This window comes from Python bivittatus, unplaced genomic scaffold (assembly GCF_059951505.1).
Source record: "Python bivittatus isolate LINGU-HERP-01145 unplaced genomic scaffold, Pbiv_v1 ctg000010_np1212, whole genome shotgun sequence".
Taxonomy (NCBI): Eukaryota; Metazoa; Chordata; class Lepidosauria; order Squamata; family Pythonidae; genus Python; species Python bivittatus.
The window spans coordinates 3,130,099-3,157,754 of NW_028277029.1; the positions used below are offsets into that span (position 1 = coordinate 3,130,099).

General features: G+C 41.1%; 1 protein-coding gene across 2 annotated transcripts; it reads right to left on the reverse strand.

Moving 5' to 3' along the window:
- On the reverse strand, positions 1 to 27,656 carry LOC112541352 (uncharacterized). Of its 2 annotated transcripts, none has more exons than XM_088149307.1 (7): positions 27,519 to 27,656; positions 15,129 to 15,270; positions 8,700 to 8,898; positions 7,713 to 7,868; positions 2,851 to 3,088; positions 2,107 to 2,186; positions 1 to 794 (listed from the first exon to the last, which is right to left on the reverse strand). In XM_088149307.1, exons 3-7 carry the CDS (start codon positions 8,794 to 8,796, stop codon positions 655 to 657), a joined length of 711 nt encoding a protein of 236 aa, XP_088005433.1. In that variant the 5' UTR covers positions 8,797 to 8,898; positions 15,129 to 15,270; positions 27,519 to 27,656; the 3' UTR covers positions 1 to 654. The 2 variants fall into 2 exon arrangements, with proteins under 2 accessions (XP_088005433.1, XP_088005492.1); XM_088149366.1 differs by having other exon boundaries at positions 8,700 to 8,901.

The window sequence follows — 27,656 nt, forward strand, 5'->3', positions numbered from 1 at the left end:
TTTGAATAGGAATATTGAAAAAGGGACTCTGGAAAGTTTATAGACATTGCCCATTAGGAATTGGTCTAATAAGAAGAGGTGTTACTTTTAGCAATGTCTGGTAGAAGCCATGAGGAAGTAATTGCACAAAACATTCATAAAAATTATGTAATTCATGTCATTTTTGCAATGAAGTGCCTCCCCTGTGGACACCCATAATTAAGTGTGGTCTTGCTTTTCTTTGAACTCTTCAGGCAACTGGAATTATGCATTTGGTTGGGCCCAGCCATAAGCAGGATTCTTTCATACATTATATGGCAGCCAACCCAGCTTGGCCACCCTCGTACATTTGAAACAAGGGCAATACTGATAATAGATATTTAAAAATATTTTGCTGAATCCAGGGTTATCTTTGCAGAGAAGTGATTCAATATGCGTCCAAAATATAATGCATTTGAAGTAATGCGCGTAGAATCTGAAGAATCGTATGGGAGAAATTGTAGAAGTTCTGTTTTACTTGACGCTGCTTTCATTCTTCACCAGCTTGTTCTTCACCAGTTTGTTCCAACTGAGGGCTTGCTCCTGTAGAATCCCCTTTGATTTCCCTAGCAAATTCTGCTTTTCAACCATATCTGGAATCATTTTTAATCCAGAAGAAAGGAATGGTCAGACTTCCTATTTCTTACTGGAAAGAGCAACTGCTACGATTAATGCGACGAGAAGGACAGCCCCACCAACGGAGACCAGAATAGTAATTACTATCATTCCTCCTGCCCGCCCTTCGAACATCACATCAGCTGATTCGTAGTTGGTCACTGGAATGCAAAGGAAGATGGAGTTAAGAGTCAAAACATCCCAAGAAGTGTCAAAACAAACTCTGCTTTAGATCCCCGTGGTGTCTGTAAATTACACTCAGGTGTAAGAACTAACATCATAGCCCTGAAATGCTCACAACTTGCCTCTATGGAAACCAACAGCCTGGCTGAGTTCTCTAGGCGGGATCAAGGAATGAGTTCACATCAGTAAACAAATATTTTCATGCATGTGAAGCGATCCAGATTTTAGAGGTCCTATTGACTTTTTTTTCCTACTGCAAAGAGTTGGGAAGCAGAAGAGCCCTTGTAAAACTGATGTTTAGAATCAGTTAAGCTACAATGTGGGGATAGGGATCCATTAAAAGCCTTTGCCCTCCACATGGACTCAGAGAATTCACCTTCTTGGCCTCAGTCCATCTGCACACTGGAAATACTGGCATTCCCTGGTCTTACAAAGCTGTTAAAAGGATGACTTGATATGGGTCCTCAGCGAAAAAGTGACTCATGAGATCTGATACACACTTCTGGCTATCTACACATTTCTGTCGTGCTTGATTTCAACCCTTCATCACTTTCTGGCTGACATGGTTTGGTCCAAAAAGGTGGGACCTCTCAGCTGCTGCATCTGAATATTCAGGCAGTCCCAATTTGTGAATTCAGCCATGTGGCCTGTAAACCATGGTTTATGGCTCAGCAGTATGGATGGATCAGACCATTTTGTTCCTCAAATGATGGTTAAAGTCATGGCCTACCATGGAGATAGCTAGCCTTTGGGATGAATGGGTGTTTATGGGATTTTGAGAGCCGTGGGTGTTCTCATGAAGTGGCCCCCATGGGGACAACTGCCAAGTGCTGATTTTCCAGGATGCCCACTGGCCCAAATTCTAAACCCTCTCCCTTGGCTCACCAACCTTGCCACCGTGTCCTTGAACAAGGGAGCACCCTTCCCCACATGTTTATTTTGTTTATTTTCCAAAAAAAAATTATGTGGTTGGAAATAAAGATGATGTTGCTGGCACCAGCTTTAGTCTTATGGGTGAACCTGACCATAATGGGATTTGCCTGGTTCTGGGTTAAAGGAATGGACTGATCCAGCCAGGGAGTTCTTGGCCAGAAAATATTTTGTTTACTAGGGAGTTTCTCTTCTTTTTCTACAGTACTATTAAATGTAGTTACAGTAGTCCCAGAATAAATCAGAGCTGTTTTCTTAAGATGCGTTGCTGTGAAAAAAGACTCAAGAATATTCACTAACCAGCCAAGAAGGGATTCCCTACTAACCTGCCTGAGTTTAATCAAGCAACTTGAAACTTACCATTCCTGGTCTGTATGGCTGTTGACCAATCCGTATGGGCTCTTATCACAGACTTGTCATCCAAAAAAAAGAAGTTCACCCTTGAAATAAAGGGAGAAAATGTTTAGGAACTTGGAAGTAGGAGTGTTGGAAGATGGGGCTTCCAAAGATGGAGAGGTTATAAATGGAAGATGATACTTCCTGGACCTTTAGAAAATGCTGTTTCTTAGCAAAGAGAGAACAGAATAAATGTCTCTCTTGGAAACACCCTTGAAAACAAGAAGGAAGAACCTCATGTAACAATGGCTGGATGACAATGCAATGAGGACACCTGATAAAACATTAAAACCAAACAAACAGAGGTTTCCATGGGGGATGGATCAAAAAAGTCAAGATTAAAGCTCCACCCCTTTTTTTGCATGCACAACACATGCAGTGCACTGAACCAGAGGCAGGGTGTTGAAAAAGGGTAGCCATGACCACATGATCAAGGCCTGCCCCCTTTTAACTTGTGTGGTGTAGAGGTGGGGCTTTGATAACACAATTGTGGCTGCCATCTTGACTTATTGGGACCACCCCTTCCATAGACAACTGTGAAAACAAGTACGGAAACTTCACCTTAAAAGCCTAGCATGAAAGCACCATCTTGAGGGGCACACAGCATCTAGCACACCTCACTTGTCCATGGAAAATAGAGAGGAAAGTTGAAGTCTTGGGGGGGGGGGGTGAAGGAAAGTATTTATATATTTGTGTGTCCACAATTACCTATAAAAAGTAGATGGCTTAAGAGCTTGGTTGCAGAAGGGACCTTTGGTTTGACGGCAAAATTCTCCTCCCACCTGGTAGCCTACCACCGTGATCAGCTCATATTGGCTATCATCCAGGTCGAGGACCAGAAGGTCTCTGGCCACTCTGCAGGAGATGTCCTTGAATTCATCTGCAAAATATACCAGGGCCTGAGGGGTCCTGCGGAGGTTTTCAATCTGGTCAGTATCTGTTATACCTTAAAAAAGAAAAGAAAAGAAAAGAGAGATTAAAAAGAGCAACAGAAATATGAAAAAGGTTGGTCCGTTTTATCACCAGAAGAAGAATCACAAACTTTTCAACTGGGCAGAAACAGGAAAGAATTCAGCTTTTCCTAGACCCTACCTGCCAGGTAGACAGTTCTACATTTGGATGAGCTACGACAAAAAAATTAGGCTAATGAGATATGGGCTGCAAATATCTGGACAACCACTAGATAGCCATCTAGTATTGAAGATAGTGTAACCTGTGGCTAGAGAGTGGTTCGTTTTTTGTAGCCCAGATATGGGCGATCTAGAAAAATCCTTCCTCCCTGACTTTCGGCGGACTGAAGACAGTTCTGGGAGGGCGCAGCTGATGGTCGGGGTGGAAAGAGGAGCTGGTGAATGGATCCGCTCCTTGGAACCCCTCTCGGGATCAAGGAGAGGACTAGGATCACCCACAGGTTTGCTTCATACAGAGGCTCCCCGTGAAGAGATTGTAGAATAGTGATCTCTGGTGGGTCTGAGAGCTCTGGGAATAGGGGGGAAATCAACCTGCTTAAACCACAGTTCGGCACCTTCAAAGGGACACTGAGTTTGTTAACTACCTTAGGAAATTGCTTGTTATTGATCTCTTTGACCTTCTGAAGGGCGAGTTTCATTATGCTGGGAAAGCTTCCTTCTATCCTGGATGAAAAAAGTTTCATGTGTGTTTAAGGACTAAAAGGAAAAAGAATTAATTTTTGGAAAACAGCAAAAGAGGGTCTAGAATGTTGGTTTTTGAAAGTTAAGGGGCCGGATAGACTTGAAAGAATATTTCCTGTGAGTTGTTTAAGATTTTATAAAAATATGTATGAAGATTTTGAAATTAACTGTAAGAAATCCTCCTGTGGGAAAGTTTTGCTGATTGGAAAATAAACATATGATAAGAGGGGACTTTGAAGGTTGACTAAAGGGAACCAGAGAGAATTAAAGATTACAATTAAAGGAGAAGAGGCCCATTAATACCATGGAGCAATATTATAGAAGAAATTAAGGCTCAGAAATTACTTTCACGATTGTCTGCCACTATAAAAATGGATTTAACAGAGGCTACAGGAGAGGAACAGATTTTAGTGGACAAAATAGAGACTAAGGCTGATGTGAATGTGGATTTGAAAATGAATTTTTTAAAAATGCTAGACTACAAGAGCGATATGAAAAAAGATGACATGGATTTGAAGACAGATTTAAAAATGACAGACTATAAGAGTGATATGGAAAAAGATACCACAATGGATTTGCAAATGAAACTGGTTGAAGTTTTACTAATTAAAGGAGACATACAAATAATAAATCAGAAGAGTGACTTGGATAGCCTTCTTATCCTGCATTTACAAAAGACATGTGTTAAAATATTGAAGCTACTCCTGAGAGGAGACAAAGAGAAAAGGATAAGAAATCAACTTGTGGGACATTATCTGAAGAGATTAAAGATCAAGCTTTTTAAAAGTAAACAGAAGGAATACAAAGTGAATTTTTTTTGACCAGAGTTAAAATATAGATGTTGTGGTTTCTGGTAGCTATCAATGGAATTTCTTTTTGACCAGGACTGAATGATGCAGCTTTAAAGATTTGTTTATAAATGGGGAGAGATTTCTTTTGCTTTATTCCTCACAGAAAGTGATATATTAGAATACAAAATGGATTTATTTGATTAAGGTTAAAATATATATGTTACTATTTCTGGTAGCTCTTAATGGACTTTTGATGAATAGAACTAAATGATGAGTTTTCACAATTTGTTCATTGATAAGAGATGAGATATGGGAAGGAGAGATTTATTATTATTATTATTATTATTATTATTATTATTATTATTATTATTATTATTATACTAGAGAAGGTGTTAAGTTACTGAAATTGTTTATACTGATCCAGAGGGAGGGGGGAGTCATTCTTTTATATATCTTTTTTTCTGATCTTTTTTCCTTTTCTGTTTTCTCTTTCTTTGCAGTTTTCTTTCTCTTTTCTTCACGTTTTATATTTTTCTTTGTATTAGTCTTTTATCTTTGTACTTGCGAACTTTAATAAAATTATTACAAAAGAAAAAAGAGAGACACAGAGAATATAATATAATGCTTATGAGTGCCAATGTTCCCAACAGTGCTTCATTTAGTACCTGACACGTTCCATGACCAATTTTATTTTATATTATTTGAATGATAAATAAACAAACAAATGGGAAACTCCAATTTCATAAAGCATCTAAATCATCCTTTTTCCTTTTATTCTTTTTTAATTTGTATTTGTTTTCATCTTTGCCATTGTAATTTTTAATAAAATTACTATTTTAAAAAAATCCTTCCCCCCAAGCCAAAAATGTCAAGATGGTGGCCACAGCGGGGTGATCAAAGCTCTGCCTGTTTTTAGGAGCGTGACAGGGGAAAGGATTCTGGCTATCCTTCTGCTTGATGTTGCATGAAAATGTACCCTCAATGCTGAGGTGAAAGAAGGTGGGAAAGGACAGTACAGATAAACTAGTTCTGCCACAAACTTAGTTTGGACTGAAGGAGATCTACATTTCTTGTCCCCCAAAGCCAAGGAGATGTTGGGGAGCTGTACAATGATCTCCTAGATTGACCATTATCCCAACTGTTTTATGTATTAAGCAGATCAAGGTAAAGACATCTTTGAATTGAGTCAACCCTTTTTGGCACAATTATGTGGTTTTCTAGCAACTGTGTAGAAGGGTTTAATATTGCCTCTTCTTAGTTGGCTTTTTTCCAACGTCTCAGTGAAACTGATCACCCTGGCCATTCACCCAGGACTAAGGAGATTCAGCCAAGGTTGATCTCCAGGCACAGAGCAAGGGAGCCCTTAGCTCAACGGGATTTGCTGTGCATCCCTACGCATCAGAGGAACTAGATCTCAGGGGAACAAAAAAGGCATTTTTCTGGGCTTATTCTATGTTTGAAACCCAGCCAAAGGAACAATATTGTTTTAACTTGTTTGGAAGTATTTTGGTCAATGCCAAGCAATATAGAATGCTCTGAAGGAAAGGAGTGGTAGATGATCTTTGTAGACTCATATTGAACTTGTTCTTCAAAAGCCCTGCTGGTTAAGATCTCACCTGCTGCTCGGGTGCAAAGTTAAACTAAAACACCAGTTATAGGTCTCAAAATTGGTCGGGCTCCTGTGTCACTAAACTGGAAGCCTGGGTTTACAAAGCACAGTTCACCAAACCGTAAGCCACATTATAGTTTAGTTCCACGAAGGAACAGCCATCGCGGGCAAGTGGGGGCAGAAAACATAAAACATTGCAAATGTCATGTTCTCGCTTCCTTGAATGACCTTGTCCAAAGCGGAAGCTAATACTCTCTACTTCATACAAGATAGCAGAATTTCTGCAATTGCCCAGATCCATTACCATTTCTGAACAAATATGGCATCTTGCATTCTCGGTGAGCCAGCTTTTCTCGTCTGTGGAGTGCCAACTGCCTCACACAGACGGAAAATATTTCCAGCCCGAGTCACATACCTGCTACGAGCAGTTATCTTCCCTCTTTCTTGCAGAATAAAGTTAAAATCTCCTTCAACACAAGCTCAGGCTTTGCTATTTTGTGGAGCCACCTGCGTCATTGGCAGCAGCATGGAAGACGTTTGGCATGACTTTCTTTTGCAGACGTTTTTGGACGTCTAGATTCCAGCCCTGAGATTTTCCCCATCCAAGGACTACATAGGCCCAATAAGAGGTATCCATGGGAGGGATGTCAAAAAAGTCAAGATGGCAGCAGAAAGAAACTCTGGCAGGCTTTCAAGTTTCTGTTATTATACCCTATAGCAGTGTTTCTCAACCTTGGCAGCTTGAAGATGTGTGGACTTCAACTCCCAGAATTCCCCAGCCAGCTTGCTGGCTGGGGAATTCTGGGAGTTGAAGTCCACACATCTTTAAGCTGCCAAGGTTGAGAAACACTGCCCTACAGCAATAAAGTGATATTCCTAGAAACTCTGCAAAGCCCTGACCTGGCCTATCTCAAAGGGCTGATACTTCCATTGGCCACCCATCTAGATGGCTTTCCATGTTTATGCCTGTTTGTCTAGAAAGCTACAGAATGTAGTTATTTCCAGATCTTCTACAGGACTTTGCTTTCCCAGTCCCCACAATGAGTTCTCCCATTCTACACCTACTAGACCTCTCATCTCTCCTCTTTTCTTCTTGATGTAGTTCCCACCACCATTCCCGAGGCCTATTTATCCAAGGGGTAGAGGAACAATGCATTCCCTCTACAATTCAGGAGCCCTACCTTAAAAATGAAGGCATTTATTATTAAAAATGAAGTAAGCATCTCCAGTCATTAGAAAGCATGCATATTGAAGTTTAGAGACTTGTAAACTACAGGCAGATGAGCTCAGGAAGGGTTACTGTGTGTTTTTTAAGATGTTTGCTCAAGTGGTTTGGAAATCAGAATTTGAAAGCAAGTTTGGAAGATCCTGCTCTGAGAAACATCTGTGAAATTTTAGTGGATGAGAAAAGCTTGAATGCAGTTTCTCAGGTTGAATTTTACTCTTCCTTGCCCGCTCTACATGTTGTAGTCTAAGTTGTTAAACAGAACAAAGACACGCATATTTCATATACAGTACCTGGTAAAGAGGATGCATCCGGAAGTTGAGCGATTGCTATTCTGACTGTGGCTGGAGAAAACTTGGAGGAAGAGACACATTTTGGAATATTAACAATAAAAGTGGTGCCCGTGAAGGTGGTCAGAAGCATGCTGTTGTTACGGAAGAAATCCATGGCTGGAAAAAAAACAACGAAAACAGCAGGACTATTAGTGCATTTCTTTACTCCGTGAGCCACAGGATGGCTCATTTTTCATAAAATATGACAGCCTGGTCCAGTTTATTCAGAAATGAGGTTTCCAAAAAGTATTTACTTAAATAGTCTGCAATATTAAGACTCTCATTTCTTCTGCTCCACACAGCTCCATCCAATTCCATCCAGAATGTTCAACTCATGATTTCTTAATATATACTAATATATATTTTAATATATCCAGATGCTAAGGGAAGAAAACTTCAGCATGTCAATGCTTAAAAAAAAAAAAAAGGAAAAGGAAAAGCTGCTGTAGCATCTAAATTTCTCCTTTTCTCCTCCTAAACCACAGGAGACATTGCAGGGAAGGACTTATCAATCCTAATCCGTGGCAATGAAAGAGAAAACCCCAAAATAAAATGTATATAAAATAAAATAAAAATAATGTTCTAGAATTGAATCTGTCTGGGATGAAAAAGGTTATAGTTTATAACTTCACCAAAAATTGTCTGAGTAGACAATGAATGGGTATGACATAATAAGGATATTTGTTTGCCTGTAAAACTCTCTTCACTCATATGGAATTCAATGAATAATATCGGCATTCTGGCAAATTGGCCCTGGCCAACCTGATGCATTTGTGGGACCTTTCCCTTTGGTGCCTCCAGATAATATTAATCCTGTAATTCCTGTGGTCCTCCTAGCTAGGCGTCATGGTAGCTCTGAACTAACACATCTGAATGGCACCACTTGGGGATGTCCATATTAGTTCATGCAGTTGCAATCTCACTTTGACTGAAGAAGGTCATACTTACTGATTTTCTCAAGACCTTCTAAGGGAATGGCCCATCCTGACCTCAAGCTGCCAACGAAAAACAGAAGCAAACCTAGCTTCACACCATAAAGCTGCATGGCTGGAATCCAAGGATTCGATTTTCTTCTGTCTTCCTAGAAACAGCACCCAAATCCACCTAATTTGACAACTGAAAGGCAGTGACCGGAATGGTAGGTTTTCTGCTTTGAAAAAAAAAAGAAAGAAAAGGAGGTCCTTAATGTCTGGCAAACATAAAACGAGCCTGGGAAACAAGGTAAACCAGAGAATCAGGCCACGGACCTAGTAAGGCAGGGGGTGCGTTGTGCAAGGGGTCCTTCCAAATATGCAAAGCACGAAGCTGATCTGAAAGGAAGATTTTGCCTTATGGAATCTGGGCAGAAACTAGACAGAGTTATTTTCAGGTTCCTTACATTGTTCCTTACTTGAGAAGACCAGTGCAAATGCACACATTCTAATAATCGTACATATTGTTTATATACCCTTTGCAGTACAACTCTATATGTATGCTGAGAAGTAATCATGTACTCCTGAACCCACTGGTGTTATTTCTACTGAGGTAGTAACTATAATATCATGACCTTAAAGAAGAAACTTCAGCTTCTAAGACGGACTAAGACGCTTCTAAGACTTGAACTTCTAAGAGGTACTTAGAAGAAAATCCCACTCTATCAATACAGCTTATTTCAGCGCTTTAATGCTTAAGCACAAACAAATTATATTCCTTCCTCCAAGAATATCTTGTCCAAATTTTAGCTAATTTATCAGCCTTGCTGGAAGTACAAAAGTTTCCATTGAGTCAGGCTGAATTTCGGATGACTTCAGGGATATGAAACATGAAAATGTTGTTTTTCCCCCCAACTTCGCAGTCCAGCTTCCAGCCCTGGTATTCCCAGTCCGCTACAACAGACCAGGGAAACAACCTAAAATTTAATGGGTAAACATTGCTAACTGAACACAATGAGAGCTACGTGATTCTCTTCCTCTCTCCTGCCTGTTTAGAGTGTGTTGCACAGCAAAAGTAGATTCCCAGCAGGTGTGTCTGCAGGGTGCGGTAAAGAAAAGTCAAGATGGTGCCCACGGTGGTGCAATTCAAACTCTACCTGTTTTTTTATGTGTGATTGCACCTCTGTGGTCACCTCCTTGACTTTTTTTCTACCATACCCTGAGGATACTCCTGTTCCCCAGCCAGTTTGGGAGCTTCCAAGACTACAGATAAACTTAAATAAGAAGAAAAGAGGTAAATTTTAGTTCTATTTCTCACCCTCCAGTTTGCAAGAGTGATGTGGACTACCATGCAAAGGGAGTTGCACTGAGCCTGGCGCTTGACTTCAGGGTGAGTCTCAGTGTCCCATACCTTTGAGCAGGATTTTATAGGTTAAAGATATTCCACACCGTGCTCCCCACTTACAATCACTATTTGCAAGATATGTTTATCCATCTTACACCTGTAGATTTTGCAATGGCCGTGCACTGTTTTGCCAGAGATGTTAATTGTCCATTTCTCCCTCCCGATCATGAGATTCAGGTTGACTGACAAGTGAATTTTTAATCCTAAAGGACCCACTCAAGAACGCTACTTGACCCAGCATGCTACATCTCCCATTATTCAACCTCCTTCTGCCCATGACCTCTTCCTCATAAGCAGGGTGTCCGGGTGGTGGTGTTAAAAAAAGTCGAAATGGCAGTGGCACATATAAAAAAGACCCAGGGCCTTCACCATGAGGTTGCAGTCACCGTTGTGAATATTTTTAACCTCCTTGAAGATGTCCTTGCTTCCAACTGGAAGAGTAAGCATAATAAAAGCAAGTTCAGATGAAAGCTGAAAAGGTTCAATACATTTCAGGCCCAGTTATTTAAAGGAAACGTAATTGTAGATCCAATATGTAGAAATCTGGGGAAAAAATCCAAATCTGAGGCAGGGCCTCCTCTTTTTTAGTAAGTATTCCTTTCCATAATACAGAACCCACCTGCCACTGCCTTCTTGATTTCTTTTCTGACTTCCTGGTCAAGATGTTCACTCTGCCCCCCACCCCCCAGATCAGCCAAAGATGAGAAGATGCTGTTGCGATGGCTTTACTAAAGCTGCAAAGTTCCTTGAAGGAGCCAAACCAGTTGGAATCAAGTTGTAGAAGTCAACACTGATGGACCTCACCCAATGGATGAGCATTTTCGAAAGTAGCCTAGATGTTGAAGAAATACAAGGCCTTTGTCCTTACGTGCTTGCAGAGGAATTCTTTCCATCTATTTCCTAGCATGTACCCTGTCCTCCCACCTGGACATTCAGCTTTTCTTCATTTTCAGATAACTCTAAACTCAAGCTTTCTTTTAATCTTTCCAGCCAAGCTCATCAGGTACAAGGAGAGAATGGGCTTTTCTGGTCTTCTATCTGCATCTTAATATATTATTGTATTTTTACTTATTTATATTTCCTCTATGTTTTATGCTGACTCTTTCATGTTGCAGAATTCCTCAAGCAAAGGGGAGAAAAAATACTTAACGGTGCTCTTCATTGGGTGTGGCCAAACAATTGCACCAAGGGAAAGACAAGGGAAAGACTTGCTTTGCACCATCTGAATGTGCTCCAAGCACATAAAAACCAGGCAGAGTTTTGATCACACATCACAGCAACCATACTGACTTTTTTGACCACACCTGTGGAACCCTGTTTATTCTCAAACAAAAAGCATTTCCTGCAAGTGCCCTCATTTTCTGGTGCGTGCTTAGAAAGGTGAGATCTTTGATGGATCAAACCACAATACCTAATACTTGTGACCTTCTCAGGGGTAAAATTAAAGTCTATGAGGCTAGGTCACAGCTAGCTGGGCCTTTTGGTATTTCATTCACACAGACACACTGTACGGTAAGCAAATAGCATAAAGGTCAAAGTATTTCTCCTCTGCTTAATGCCAAGTGTTAGACAGGATACTGGAGAAAGTAACGATTTGTTGAAATGAGGTGGTCAATCAGCAGCTTCAGGAATGTGAAGCAGATGAAATCATGAAGCCCTCTTGGCACTATGGTGGTCAACATCTTACTGGCTGAACCAGTAAAACAGTGTCTTGCCCAGAAATCAACTCTGAAACCTGAACAAGAAGTCAATTCCAGATTCCATCAGACTCTACCTGTAACATTCACCGGCCTAACTTTCATCCTCTTGTCCAACTCTCAGATTCAAGTGTTGGTCTTGTGGACTGGTTTCACACATAATCTGGACTGAGGGCTCTTTGACTGTCTGTCCCACTCTCTGCTCTCTTCTAGTATGAGCTGTGGCTCCAGAGAGGACACCGGGGGATAACCATATGACAGTTTTAGCCTCTTGGCAGGGGGAGAGCCATAAATGAAGAAACTGTAAACGTTGAATGAAAAACCACACATTTTTCTCAATGGACACCTTTCCCTTCCAATGATCAATTCTAAAGGTCCTCTCTTGGGTCAAAAACTTAATATTCAAACAACGGAACAAAGGACCCATGATCTCTTTCTCAAACCATATTGGCCTGGTTTTAAACATTATTCTACTTACATTGCCTAGTTTTTTTTAAAAAAAGAGGTCTCTCTTCATATTTTACTGGATAAATTCCAGTTATGAACTTTTAAATGTTATGTAAAATGTTTTAAATGAACAATCACCAAAGAAAACGAAAAAGGTACACAACAAGTAAACATAAAGAAAAAAAATTGCCGGATTGATAAAGTGAGTGTGAGGTCATCCAAGCGCCTTCTCACCTAGAACCTGAACAGAAAGTATTTCAACTCCTGTCTAAACCTACCCAGCCTATCACTCCACCACTGACCTGCTATTCATTTGGTTGACACGCTGTGTAAACAGGTTCTGCTACATGCCTTTACAACCTATAATATTTAACTGCATCACATTTAAATAGAGCCTATTGTTGCCACAAATCTTGAGCATGCTCATCTCATTGAAAGGAGTCCATATCTGAGAAATGACCTGAGGACACTTGTGGAATTCAACTGGCATTTATACCCCTCCCTCTTTCCCTGAAAGGATCTCAAAAATGTAAGAGGTAGTACCATCTGTAGAACATTCAGGCTTATCCTAGTATTTTCTATTGTGTTATATATTTTTCAGTGCTATCCTCTACTGCACAGAATTCTTCTGTAGAGGATTAAATCCAAGTTAGAATAGAAATGGAATTACAGCCTAAAGACACTGTTAAATTCCTAATATTTAAAAGCTGAGCATTTCTAAATCCCTCCAATCCCAAAGGAAAAGATTTAAACCTGTGGTTGCTTTTCATGCTAAAACAAATAGTAGCTTATATTAATAGTAGTTAATACGGTTAACTGTGGCTGGATACGTGCTTCCCCCCAAAAGCTAACAGGTTCCAGAGTCTCAGAGGCAGTGGTGTCCGTAGGTGCCATCAAAATCTGAAAAATGGTGGATATGGCATTGTGTTGGAAGCCATGCCCACCACTTTTCAAATGTTGACACCTTTCACACAGATGCTCCCTTTCAGAGGGATTTTCCTGTTGGATGGCCTGGAGCTCCTCTTAAAGTCCACTCTATGAAGGTCAACTGAGCCTGTTGTAAGTCCAAGCTCTGCTCAGGTGGAGAAGCAGAGCTTGGACTTTCATCTCTGCTGAAAGCAATGAAGCCAGAAGGGAAGTCATTTCTCGGAGAAGGATGAGAAGGACTCATCATGGACAAACTGGACCCAATACGGCTTACAGCTCCTTAGTGACAGAGGACTAGAAGAGCAAGTAGGTTATTTCTGTCCACTGTTCCTGTATCTTCTGATGTTGCCTGGTAGGACTATTCTAAATCGTTCATGGCCTCCTGCAATCTGGCCAGACAGGCAAATTCTTGCACGTGGACCCACATTCACATTGACAGGTATTTGGAAAAGGAAACTGCTCACATCTGTGATGCCTTGGATCCAGAATGTTGGCCGCTCATTCTTAATAGAAGCACCTACCAAGACTCAACGGTCTAGTTTGATCACTGTCTTGGATGACTTTCAGTGGGTTGAGGCCTGAGGACCTGCAAAGCTGTCAACCACCTTTTCTGCTTGAATTTTGCCCTCCCCATAAATACATGTTCACCAGCAAATTGAGGACACCTTGGCAGTGTGCATGTTTGTGCTTGGAACACCCTTTATTTCTGGGGCACATGGAATATGTGCCAGGTATTTTTCATGTACAATTGATGCATTCTAGGCCTAGTAAGATATGGTGCCACAGACATATACATGGTGTTCCAGGTGCATGAAGAGTAGGTATGCACAATGCACACAAAAAACAGGTGGAGCGATTGTACTGTTGCAGCCACCACCTTGACTTTTTTGACCACACCCTGTCTATGAGCAAGGGAACCCCATGCTGTGAGGCAGTGACAATCAGGAGTCTTTTTAAGGCAAAAAAGCAAAAAGGACACTATCATTACACCCCCATGATTTTACTCATGGTTATTTTTATTTTGTTTATTTAATTTGAAGGCCACCCATTGAGCATACAGGTTTGTCCTCTAGCATTTGGACCCAGCAAACATGGAGAGTCCACCAGAGGGCCAGGGGTGTGCATGCCGTGTGCATAAAAAACAGGTGGTGCTTTGATCGCACCGTCGTGGCTATCTTGACTTTTTTGACCTTCCCACAGAGAATCCCCCCCACAGAGGGTTATGTCAAGAAAACATGCAATATTCAGACTGGTTCCTTTCTATGGTTTGCTCGATCTAGGAACAAAGAGTAGGAGACCTACTAGGAGAAGAGTAGGAGAAGAGTAGGTTTCTCGCCCTCATGGTACACTTTAGCCTCACAAGGTCTTCCTCCTGCACTGTTCAAATGGAAATACGTAGAAACAATTGATATAAATGACAAAGTTCATGCTGTTTGTATGATGGTGCCCATGACATCATCATGGCTTGGGCAAGATGCCCACTTCCAAGTAAAAGATTAGCGTTTCTGCAACAGGCCAGCTGTAGAGTGTTTTTGGTTTAGCTGTTGGGCTGCTTTTATTGATTGATTGATTGATTGATTGATTGATTGATTGGCAATTTGCTTCCCTAAGTGCAGAAGATTTAAAGCCACAATAACCTACAGCTTCTAATGGTTCTGAAGGGTTGCGCCACACAATTCTAGTCAACATGTTGGGCTGCTGTTGCATCCCACCCACAAACAGCCCTGAGTTCAGCTGCTTACAAGCCGATCAGTAAACGGCCTTGATTTCCCAGGTCATAATTCCTAAGGATAACCACGAAGGAAGGTCAAAAAAGTCAAGATGGCAGCCACAACTGCACGAACAAAGCCTCTCCCTCATTCTGTGTGATGCACGTACCATTGAAAGGGACAGGGCTTCCATCACCTTCTAGCAGCCACCATACTGACTTTTTTGATCCCACCTGGAGAGAGCCCTACTCATTCCCACCTTATATCAAAAGCACCCATACCTGTAGGCCGGTTCCTGAGAAGGAGGTGGATTACAAGCTTCTGAGATGTTTGGGTCCACCAGACACGCTGCATCGGCACCAGCTTGGATCAAGTAGAGTCAGGATGGTAGGCGTTTTGTCTGCATCGGAAGCGTCCACTAATCTGGGAGGAAATGCACAATCGGGTGCGTCAAACACTGCCACTTTGTACGGCCCACTTCAGCTTCCCTTCGTTAGTTGGAAAGTAGCGTTTATTATTTATTTATTTATTTATTTATTTATTTATTTGTCAAATTCGTCACCCCCCCCATCTCATTAAAAAGCGACTCTGGGAAGCCTTGAGAAGTTGACTTCCGTTGCTCATCCCAGAAGCATTTTGCTGTTGCAGAAACCATTGGATAGATCAGTTCCCATAACGTACAATAGTACCCGGCTATTCCACCCTGGTTATCGTTGGCTAACTGCAAGGACATCCTGCAAGAGGTTCATGATCCTACCCAGATCAGGGTAGCTGCATCAGAACGGTAAGCATTTGATCATCAGGTCTGGCCAGTGAAGTGGGGCTGTTGTCTATTTTCAGAAAAGGTCGGACTTAACAAGATGCGCTGAGCAGAATTTGCATCAGAGTGATGGAGGCAAGCAGGAACTCTTCCATTCATAACGTTCCTGTATTTTTCCACAGCTTCTTCCATTTTTTACTTAGAGCAATGTTTCTCAAACTTGGCAACTTTAAGAGGTGTGGACTTCAACTCCCGGAATTCCCCAGCCCTGCTGGCTGGGGAATTCCGGGAGTTGAAGTCCACACCTCTTAAAGTTGCCAAGTTTGAGAAACACTGGTATAGAAAGTCTGGATTTGCACATTTCCACCTTGGCCCTCCCTGCAGATCCCAAAGAACCTGCCCTAAATTTGTACTCTTGCTTTAAGCCTGAATGCCATCATCCGTAACATTTTTCCTTAAGGCCATTCAATTCACTTTTCTCCTCTAGCAAAAATGGTTTCATTTGCTTTTCCTTCCCCTGAGGAACGGAGAAGGTTACAACACTCAGCGCATTCCAGTTTGGCCCTTGCCCATCTGCACTTTGTACTCTGTGTTTTGTTTTTCCGACCGTCACAAGCAGGAGCAGAAAGTAACACAGAACAAAGGAGGTGTTTATCTTCTGCAGCTCTTCCTTAGTTAAACATTGATCACATGTAGAAGTGTGTATGGTGGAGTGGACAAGGGGGGCACACTTAATGGGACATCTCAGAAGCAGCACGGCTGGCAAAAAAATGGAAACAACTGCAGGGGTGTCAATTGTGGCCACCACCTTGATTTTTTTTACAGCCCCAAGTCCCCTCCCCCAGAGAAGGCCTTGGGTGACTGGTTGATGGGGACACTGAGATGGATGGATGGATGGATGGACGGACGGACGGACGGACAGACAGACAGACAGACAGACGGATGGACGGACATAGACACTGTCCAATTATATCTTAGCTTAGAATGCTCTGGGATGAAAGCCCCATGTAGTTAGCTATGAGTCACCGTATATTCCAAACCAAGGAAATGGGCCTTCATTGACCTAACTATGGTTAAGTAAACCATGAGTAAATGTTTTATACAAACCCAACCTATTGAGAAAGCCATAGGTCTTTAATATTGGAGCAAATACCCCACTCTAATTTCTGGACACTTTGGAGAGCTGATTCGGGATGAGACCTTCCATCTCAGTTCATTCTGTCGCAAGTAACCAGGGATGGAGAACTCAGAAAATTGTAGGACTACCAGACTTGGACTTCAAAAATCAGATGATCACTGGAGGGCAGCAAAGAGGCACACAAATCTCTGGTCTTTTGCTGCCCCCTCGTGGTCATCTTGATTTTTGGTTCTAGTAGCTGTAGATAAATGGACAGTAATGCAAAAACGAACCCGCTCTAAACTTTATTTATTCCTCACATTATACAGCTGCCCATCTCACAAACGTGACTTTGGGTGGTGTACAATAAAGAACCACCATAAAAAACAACCATTAAAACATTCCACTATAAAAACACCAACATTCTTTACAAAGACTAAAAGTGAGCGTCTTTGGTGTTACAAACAACGTCGTTTCAGGCGTTCTCCATTTCCCTGAGATCCCCAAGCCTGTTGAGAAAGCCACGTTTTGAGGGACGATGTGCAGAACATGGTCAGATCTGGAGCGATGGCCAGAGAATGGTCTAGGGGAGACGACAGTATTGCTGATCACAAATCTTGCATTCAAACCTGAAGGGTGGAATGTCCCAGCTCAAGTCAACCAGTTGCACAGATGGCATTTGTCACTTGTAAATGAGATTATAGATGACACATTTTAGATACATTTTATGTCCTATTTTCCTCCAAAGGAGTTAAGAAAATGGATATATAGGTGCTGTCCCACTTTAATTTCACAAAACTCCCAAGAGGTCAGTTGAGTCACGGTTCCTGGCCCCATGGACATGTGGCAGTGCCTGCGCATCTCTAAAGATAGCCAGAGCCGCTTGGAGTGTTTCCCCGCACAAAATAGAAATATAATTGCCAATGCTGAACATTGGAATAATGTCTTTCCTAATTGGCTTAATAACGCTGACCACTCAGGGACTGTTGTCAACGTGCCTTTCAAAGGCACACGCTTCAAACAATTACTTGTTCCGGCTTTAAATTTTTGAGAATATGTTCCTGAAGCTGCTTTTGAGCATTAACCAATTTCATATCTGTCTTATCTAATTGAAATCTCTGTAATGGAACATCTCAGGCCTTTCATCTTTCATTATTCCAGCAATATATCTCCTGGGTGGCAGGAGCCGCCGAGCACGAACTTCATTGCAGGAAGAGTCTTTCAACAGCTTTTAGGAGGTTTTTAAAAGTACCTAACTTTTACTGTAAAGAACTGATCTGTCCTTTATAGAAGAAAAGCCTTACATAATGAGCAAGATGCTCGGAGCATAAGGCTAAGAGCTGCTCTCCCACATAGGTGGAAGGGGAAAAATGTTCACCCCACTGGAGTGAGACCATGCTGAAATCTTCCATTGTTGGGAGTTGCACCAGCGGGTTGACGACTGTGAATGAGTGGCTGGGGACCAACTGGAAGAGCATTAATCTTTCTGGAAGCCTCTTAATGGTTTGCTAAATGGACAATCCCCCTTCAGGGACAGGAGCATAAGAGACACAGCCAGTTCAGGCATTTTTAATTGACTGAAGCAAAGATGGCTGAGGACTTCTTGCATTCTCAACTTCTCCAGGCGGGCCTCTCAGAGGTGTTGAACTTCAGTTCTTTGGCCATCCTGGGAGTTGGAGTCCAATATCAATATCAGTTCTGGGAAAAGTGAACAAGAATACAGGGTGTTTGTAAATGTTTTTTCCCCCAAACTGTATTTACCAATTACAAGAAAAAAATCACAGAACACCTAAATACACACACACAAGAAACCAAACGAAAACATTAGGAAAAAACAACCCCAAATGAACTGACCTACCTACCTAACAAGGGAAAAATGAGATGGGGGAGATATTTTGGTTTAAATACCAGAATAAACTGACCAGGCTTGGGGGTTATGTACAGCTGCACACCTGTCTTGGGCAGCAAAATACTTACTGTTGGCTTGCAGAGTTGCTGGGCTCTGCTGAAGAGTGTTGTGCTCAGTCGCTAGTGAGAGGCAGTGCTAATTCTGGACAATAAGAGAGGCGGCTGTCTTCATCCTAATAGATTTCTTACTGCCTTTCACTAACAGCATAATCAGTTCTAGGCACATCACATGAAAGGCATGTCACATCGCAGGTAAAACTGATTTTTGGATTATTCCAGAAAGACTTCATCTACAAATGCCATTAAAATCATCTTCTGCATTTAGACTTTGCATCTCCTCCTTCGGTGAGCAGAAAGCCAAAACCGCATCTAATATATGCTTGAAATATTTTTTGATTCCACCTTTTTCTTCTGTATCTGCAACCCTTTTGTAAGTATATATATCTGAATCATAAAAATATACCATGCAGAGAAAATTAGGAAAATCTCCCTAATAATTGCATGAGGTTGTAATGAAGGGGTGCAAAATGTTTCAAGATCGAAACTTTCCAGCATAATTTTCCAAGCGTGGTATCCTGCAGGCGGTCTGGCCTTGAAATATTCCAGGCTTGGAAAGGTGCTCCAAATGGCACATTTTAAGGCTGGGTGTCTACTCACAACAGGATTTCCAAAGTCAACAGGATTCAACTTTTAAATATTTTGCACAACTCTAAGTCACAGGATGAAGATAAACCACTCCCTCAATTATGGTGTATTTTTTTCCCTCTCCCAGAACTCTCTAGATTTCATTTCCATTTGGGGTAGCTCGTTAAGCATTTGATCCGAGGGAAATGTCTTTATTTGAATCAGCCAAACTAACAAGGAAGAGTACTGAATTGTTTAATTGCAACAAAAAAATACACAGAAAACTTACAACAAAAGCATCACAAAAATCATATTAGAAACTGGTAATATGCACTCATCCATCATAAAATCTCATTAATTGTTAAATTACATTGCCTACATGAAAAGAAAAAGAATAATTAACATGTTAAAATGAAATAAATCGTCTAAGTATACATATTCAATAACAAAATATCAAATCACATATAAACAGTTGTCTATGTCTAGGTAAGGTATGTGGTAATCTATGCGAAAGGGAAACATATTGTGTCATTCTTTGATGAGTAGAAAAAAAATAGCTTTTCCAAAAATTGATAAATTTGTTGAGTCCAGTCCTTGACATCTGGAGTGGTACTACTTTTCCAATATCTCAATATTCCAGTCTCTTAGATATTCTCTATACCTGATGTAACCAAAGTTCCTCACAAACAATTATATTCCACAATTTGGGGATATAATTCAACACAGTATTCACATCTTTAACATGACAACATATACCCATGAATCTACTTATATGTGTTATATTATTAGTCCAAAAATAAATAAATAAAGAACACAACCAAACTGTTTGGTTAACATACCCTCAAATCTCTTATGTACCGATGAAGAAAATCTAGAGACCGTCTTTTCTTTTTTTAAAATATAATTTTATTAGAGTTTACAAATACAGAGATAAAAGATTATTACAAAGTAAGGAAAATATAAAAAATAAAAAAGAGAAGTGTAAAGAGATAGAAAAAAGAGGAAGAAAAAGAGAAAAGAGAAAGACACATGAAAAGTGACTCCCCCTTCCCTCCACACAAGTATAAACAATTTCAGTAAATTAACGTCTCCTCTAGTATTTCATTAATAAAAAAAATCTTCTTCCCATATCTCATCCCTTATCAGTAATCAAATTGTAAAAACTCATCATTCAATCCTAATCAACAAAAGTCTATTAAGAGCTACCAGAAATAGTAACATATGTATTTTAACCTTAATCAAATAAATCCATTTTGTATTCCAATTTATCACTTTCCTTGAGGAATAAAGCAAAAGAAATCTCTGCCCACTTGTAAACATATCCTTAAAACCTCGTCATTCACTCCTGGTAAAGAAAAAATCCCATTAATAGCTAACAGAAACCACAACATAAATTTTAACCCTGGTCAAATAAGTTCACTTTGTAAACCTTTTGTTTACTTTTAAAGAGCTTGATCTTTAATCCTGTTAATCATTTTCTCTTTGTCTTCTTTCAGGAACAGCTTCAGTAGTTTCTCTTTGTCTCCTCTCAAAAACATCTTCATTGGTTTAAAAATTCCTTTTGTAAATCCAAGATAAGAAGGCTATCCAAGTCACTTTTCTGATTTATTATTTGTATGTCTCCTTTAATTATTATGACATCAACTGGTTTCATTTGTAGATCCATTTTGACATCTTTTTCCATATCATGCCCTGGCTTTTTAAAATCCATTTTCAGATTCATAGCAACTTTTTCCATATCACTTTTATAATCCAGCATTTTTTAAAATTCCAAATCCACATTTAAATCAACTTCAGTCTCTATTTTATCCAATAAAATCTGTTGTTCTTCTGTTATAGTATCAGATAATCTTATAAGTCATTTCTGAGTACATTGTTCCCAAACAGCCTTAATTTCTTCTATAGTGAAATAGTATTGCACCATTGCCTTAATGGGTCTCTTCTCCTTTAATTGTAATCTTTAGTTCACTCTGGTTTCCCTCTAGTCAACCTTCAGGTCCCCTCTTATCATCTGTTTATTTTCCAGTCAACAACACTTTCCCACGGGAGGATTTCTTACAATTAATTTCAAAATCTTCATATATTCTTTTAAAACACCCCACAGGAAATATTCTTTCAAGTCCATCTAGCCCCTTAACTTCCCAAAATCCACATTCTAGTCCCTCTTTTGCTGTTTTCCAAAAAGTATTTTTTTTTTTTTTAATCTTTACACTTACATGGAGCTTCTTTCATCCAGAGTAGAAGAAGATTCTCCCAGTGTAACAAAACTTGCTCTTCGGAAGGTTCTTAACATCTAAGAAATCAGTAAAAAGCAGCTTCCTAAAGTAATTAAGAGAGGAAGCAGGCAAGCCCAGTGTATCTTTGAAAGGCGCTGAACTGCAACTTAGGCAGGATGGTTTCCCCTGGCTCCCAGAACTCTCAGACCCACTGGAGATCGCTATTTTACGACTTCTTCACAGGGAGACTGTGTGTGGAGCAAACTTGTGGGAGATCCTTCTCCCCTCCTTGATCCGGAGACGGGTTCCGAGGAGCCAGTCCATCCACCGGCTCCTCTTTCCGCTGCGGTTGTGGCTCTGCAAAAGTAGAGCCGTATTCAGTCCGCCATTGCTTCCCCGGAAGTCTAGAGTCCATCTTTTCTGATGCATTCTTTGGGGCAGCCAATGAACTGGAAATACAATCTTTTGATCAGTTAATTTCAACCTCAAGTCCAAAGAAACAAGCTTAATGTTTTTTAAAACTTGCAGTAATTCATGTTCTATTATTGATTGTTCAAACTCTTCATTCCATAAATCGTACATATGCTCAAGTTTCTGATCTAATCAGAATCAAACTGATTTTAAAAGCAGACTCTGTAAAAATGAGAGCCCCTTAGATTTGTCTGAGGTAGCTAAAGCATCTGGTCCATACTGAGCTATCGAAACATGCCTGAGTTAATTATATTGCTGCTGTTGTATATCAGGCAAAAAATTCTATCTGAAGGTGTTAGAAATTGGTTGGTTAAAATATCCATTACAAAGTAATTGACTTAAAGTTACTGTTTCATGCTTGCCCATACTTTCCAATAAAATGTCTTACTACAGGTAGTCCTCACTTATTGACTACTTGTTCAGCAACCGTTCGAAGTTACAACAGTGCTGAAAAAATGATTTTATGGCCCATCTACGACCTTCACGGCATCCTCAGTCATGTGATCACCATTACAGTCAGTACACGTCCTGTGCCTGACCTGTGTTTTTTCCCCCTATCTTTCCCCCTTGCAGAGCAGAGATTGGAGAGAAAGAGATTGCAAGAGAGTAAGCTGTTTGCTCTTCTACACAGTGAAAGCAATGTGACCACACTGGCAGCCTGGGGCTGGGAGCCACGGGTGCGCTACGCAAACAGCTTACTCTCCTGAAATCTCTCTCTCTCCAATCTCTCCACTCTGTGGGGCGGAGTGGGGCGAGAAAAAAAGCAAGTGATTTCTGTAGGCACTCTCTCCTTTGCCTGACTCTTCCACCTGCCCTGCAGAGCAGTGAGATTGGAGAAGAAGAGATTTCAAGAGAGTAAAACATTTGCTTTTCTACACATTGAAAGCAACGCTTTTGCACCGGCAGCAGGAAAGGGTCAGGCAAAGGAGAGATTGCCTACAGAAATTCCTTGCTTTCACCCCCCCATCCCCAGAGTGGAGAGATTGAACCAAAATTATATTTGTAGATTTACTGAATAAAATAAAATAAAGCCCACCCCCTTACTCCTAATACCACTAATTTATGATAAACCTTCCAACTAATTTCAAGCAAGAGATCTTTTACCATGTAAAAGACGAGTTTCCAATATGAATGACATCAATATTATCCCTATTTAATTGTTAGACAAATTTCTGCTGGCTGGGGAATTCTGGGAGTTGAAGTCCACACATCTTAAAATGGCCAAGGTTGAGAAACACTGATGTGTTTAGGTGGACAACAAAATGACTAAATATAAAAAACACTGTGGTGGTCCAAGAGACCTCCCCCTACACCGGTGAGTTGCATTCTCTACCAACCCTACAAGATGCCCCATACATGTGAACCACGTAAAGTGCCCTTGTAAGAAAACATTCACAGCAAGCTGAACCAAGTGGCGACCAGGGGAAGAACTGGGCAGGAATCAGTGGCCACGTTGTTGATACTCACTGCCCGTATCTCAGAGACGGCGTAGCTACCATGCTGACCTAGAAGGAAAGGATAAGGTCACCTGGACGGGCTTATCAAGAACATTCCAACGCCATGCTGTAATTTACACTCTGTTTGCCTTTTCCTCTGCCTTGTCTTTGTAAAGTAGTAGTAAGCCAGAAGGATATAAGCTGAGGTTCTGCTCACGCTCGCTGTTTGCATGCTTAATCAGTGTAAGTTGTGCCTTCGAAGGGGTTTGGTTGATTTAGGTGAGCCAGGTTCTGGCTACCACCACACAAACGATAACCTTGTAAATAAACAGAGACACAAAAACACAGAATAAAGTCCATTCACCACCCAGCCCCTTCTCTCCTTCCCTGATTTCCTAAGGCAAGCAAGTGACAAAATTATTACTAAAATCAGAGCAAAAAGTAAAAGCAACCCCCCAAAATGATTCATTCTACCTCAACTATAAAGCAGAAGCATTTAAAAATTCATTAAAGAGCCATCTTATCCGGACCACCCAAAAATAATTTCAAAGGTAACTCTGCACCTTTCTAAAAAAACGAAGAACAAAGACAAAATCCACCAAACAAGAAGAATAAGAAGCTAAAGACTGATAAGGAAACTACATAAATTAAAATTAAACAGATTGTAAGAGGGAAAAAAATGTCAGAGGAAAAGGTTAGGCACAACATTTAGCATCTGTTCACCAATTGGGAAAAAGAGGAAAATTACATCACAGTTGCTAAGTCAAGAAAAGAAGGGGGAAAAACTGTGTCAGAGAAGATATAAGATATAATATCCAACATCTGCCCATCTATCAGTAAAAGGAAAAAATATATAGTTATATGCAAAGAGAACAGGAACGGGCGGGAAATCAGAAAAAGCTATTAGGTGTTGCACCCATCATCTGTCCAGCAATTGGAAAAGAAAGGAAAATTATATTATAGTTGCTGTGTGAAGAGAACAGGAAAGAACAATCTCTCTGGAAAATAAGACACACGGACACAAATAAAAAATAAAAATGGCGAGGACCAGTTATTTGCAGCAAGAAAATCCAAAGCTTCATTGGGGGTTGTAAATCGCTTGATCCGGCCAGGAATTGAGAGGCAAAAAATTGCAGGGAATAAAAGAAAAACTTTATGGATTTCTCTTTAGCCAAGGAACATGCTGGATTAAACTGCTTTCTTAAAGAAACCAGAGATGCTGGTATATCTGGGAAAGTTTGAAGGCTGTGCTCCTTGCATTTCGCCACTGAAATCTCCCGTGCTTTTCTTAATATCAAGTCCTGGATAGCCACTCTATCCAACTTAATAGCGATGGGAGTTGCCCTTTTAGGAATATTAACTCTGGTGCGTAAACGATATCTTGAATCTCCAAATCAAGATCAGAAGAAAGCAAAAGAGAATCTCATAAACATTGTTCCACAAAATCTGCAACGGATCTGCACCTTCAGTATCTTCAGGTAGGCTGATGAGTTTCAAATGCCTACGGGTTAAATCTCCTTGAATTTTTATTAGATCTCTTTTACACCCATCGATATTCTTTGCTTGCACTTGAACTTTAAGTTCAGATGTTTTTAATCTTGGCTCATGAGAAGGTGCAATAATTGTCTCCAAATCCTCCAGCTTTTGTTGGAAGTGGGCACTGGGGGCCTGTATGGTGTTTACTTTTACTTCATCGCAAAGAGATTCCATGTTAGTCTTCAAGTGAATTATTTCCTTACCTACTGAAGAAATATTTTTATGGATATCAAGTATTTCCTTATGGATTTTGTAATGTTTGGATTCCATAATATCACACATGGGCTGCAATTTCACCATCATTGGGAGGGCAACCTTAGAAGCACCCACTTCAATCGCATCTGAAGCAAGAACAGATTTTTCCAGCTGGGGGTCAAAAACCTGTTGCAGAAACACTACCTTATTGAGAGATTTAGCCAACTGTACTTTCTTCTAGAAAGGACAGGCTGATTTTGATCACCAAAGATGAAATTTTCCCAGTCAAAATTCCCTGTCAAAAATTCCCTGATATTGATTACATGCCATCAGCTTGTTGTCAACCACATACAGTAGGTAGATCTTCTCCATGATGATCTGCCCCTAACCTGTTCTTTCAAGTCTCCCAACGGAGCCCCCATTGCCACTGTAACTGAGTCCATCCCCCTTGCTGCCGGTCATCCTCTTCTTCTCTTTCCTTCCACCTTTCCCAACACTGGAGCCTTCTCCAGAGAGCTGGGTCTTTACATCATGTGTCCAAAGGAGGATAATTTGAGCCTGGTCCTTTGTGCCTTGAGTAAGAATTCCAGGTTGATTTGTTCAATGATCTACTGATTTGTTTTCTTGGCCGTCCACGGTCTTCTCAGGAGTCTTCTCCCATACCAAAGTTCAAAAGCATCAATACTCTTCAAAGTCCAGTCTGTTTTCAGGGAGAAAAAATGTTTACCGAATGTAAGGCTGTTCAGCTAAAACAACTCACTCAATATTCAATCTGATTATTAAAATTCACCAGAGAAGTAAGTAACGGAGGCAAGCAAGCCAAATGCTCAAAACTTCCAAGCCGCTGAAAGTCCTAACAAGAAAGAATGGCAGATCTTGCCTCCATGAAATCCGCCATTCAAAGTCAGTCTGAAAAAGAATTTGTACACTGCATATTATCAGAAGCTGTCTTCAATAACAATTATACCTTACATTCAGAGACAAAGAAAAGCAGAAAAGAAATACTGCATTTTTCTTTATATCAGCAAAGTGATAAAGTCATTTGGGGTGTTTCACCAGGAAAAGCAGGCTAAATTTGGTAGCATGACACAGTGGGGATAAACCCTCAGTTTCTAAAGCTCCTCTGCATTTTCACAAATTCTGTCCCTTCAAAAGGACCCTGAAGATATAATAAAATAGCAGAAGATATCATCATTTTTATTTTCAGCCCTGATCTAAGTCTAAGCAAGGAATAAGAAATCCGTGGCAGATCTGCCAGGCGCTGAAGCTGACAGAAGTAAACTTGGAGAGCAGAACTAAGTAATACAAAGAAATGTCTATGTATTCTGTACTGTTTCCTTTTCCCCTTTAATATAAACACATTTTGGACCTTCCCACATCTGGGGAAGCATCAGCCCATCTCAGCCTCTTGTGACACATTCCCAGGGGCACGCATTGTGAAGGCCCGTAAGGAGACTCTGGTGGAGGAACAGAATTATATTTATGATTTCAATTTGCCCTCTGTCTCCAAAAATCAGAACGTTCTTTTTAGGGTCTCCCAACCCAAACTCCAGCTGCAAAAGACTAACTCCTTCCTAGGAATATCAGCACTTAATTGGTTTGTTGGAGGAGCTGAGATGGAACCTCACAATAATGTTTCTCAGGTCCCCAAGATGGATCTTGAAAGGAAGGTAACCCTTGATTGTGGCTTCCTTGTTCTCTTGCCTGTTCCAAAGTCACAAACTTCAGCTGTTTGGATGGTCATCCTACAACCTACTAGTACAGTGTTTCTCCACCTTAGCAACTTTAAGAAGGGTGGAGGGATTCTGGGGGTTGAAGTCCACCCTTCTTAAAGTTGCTAAGGTGGAGAAGCACTAGGAGATCATGAAGTCTTCCTGGTGGTGCCAAAATTTGTTGTGTAAGCCCACAGATTTTGAAGGTGCAAGAATCTCTGAGCTGGTCTGGGACCCTGGAGGGAGCCTGCCTCCAGCCGGGCATCTGAGGAGGATGTGCGAGCAAAGGGTGGCCCATGGGGGTGATGTCTTCTTTATTTATCATGTCTGAGATCCATCTACAGAGCCATCCCCGTGGACATCTTGCAACGTGGTGATGCAAGAGCCCCATCGTGGGCTCTGCATGACGCAATCCCGTGACCGCGCGGAAAACAAGGGCTTCGCGAATCCATCAATAGCTCTGAGTTTCTAAACGGGATTCCCTGCCAAAGGGTCTTCCCTTCAAGCCTCTGGATGAAGCCGTACTTTGCTGCTCGGGCCTTTGGACCAGAATCAAACCTTGCAACGGAACCTGGTGAGGGGCATGTCTGCTGGAAGCCACAAAACGGGTCGTAATCAGGGTCTTTAGGAATTGCAATTGTGGACAAAGAGGGTCCGCCGGCCCCGATTCCCGCCGGCCCCGATTCCCCTGCTTACCTCGCCCGAGATCAGCGGGGCGCTCCGGCGCTGGCGCTGGCGCTGGGGAGGCGGCGGCCCGGGCACGGAGCTGGACACCGCGGCCGGCTGCAGGAAGGCGTCGCTCGCTCGCTCGCTTGCTTGCTCGGCCGCCGGCCG

Bases quoted from the DNA above. Each gene is read 5' to 3' on its own strand.
- LOC112541352 (XM_088149307.1), bottom strand. From the start codon at position 8,796: ATGCAGCTTTATGGTGTGAAGCTAGGTTTGCTTCTGTTTTTCGTTGGC. The intron at 3,089-7,712 runs GTACTGTATATG...TTCTTTTTTAAG, and splicing joins GGATGCATCCTCTTTACCAG to GTATAACAGATACTGACCAG. The intron at 795-2,106 runs GTAAGTTTCAAG...TTTGCATTCCAG, and splicing joins AGCCATACAGACCAGGAATG to TGACCAACTACGAATCAGCT.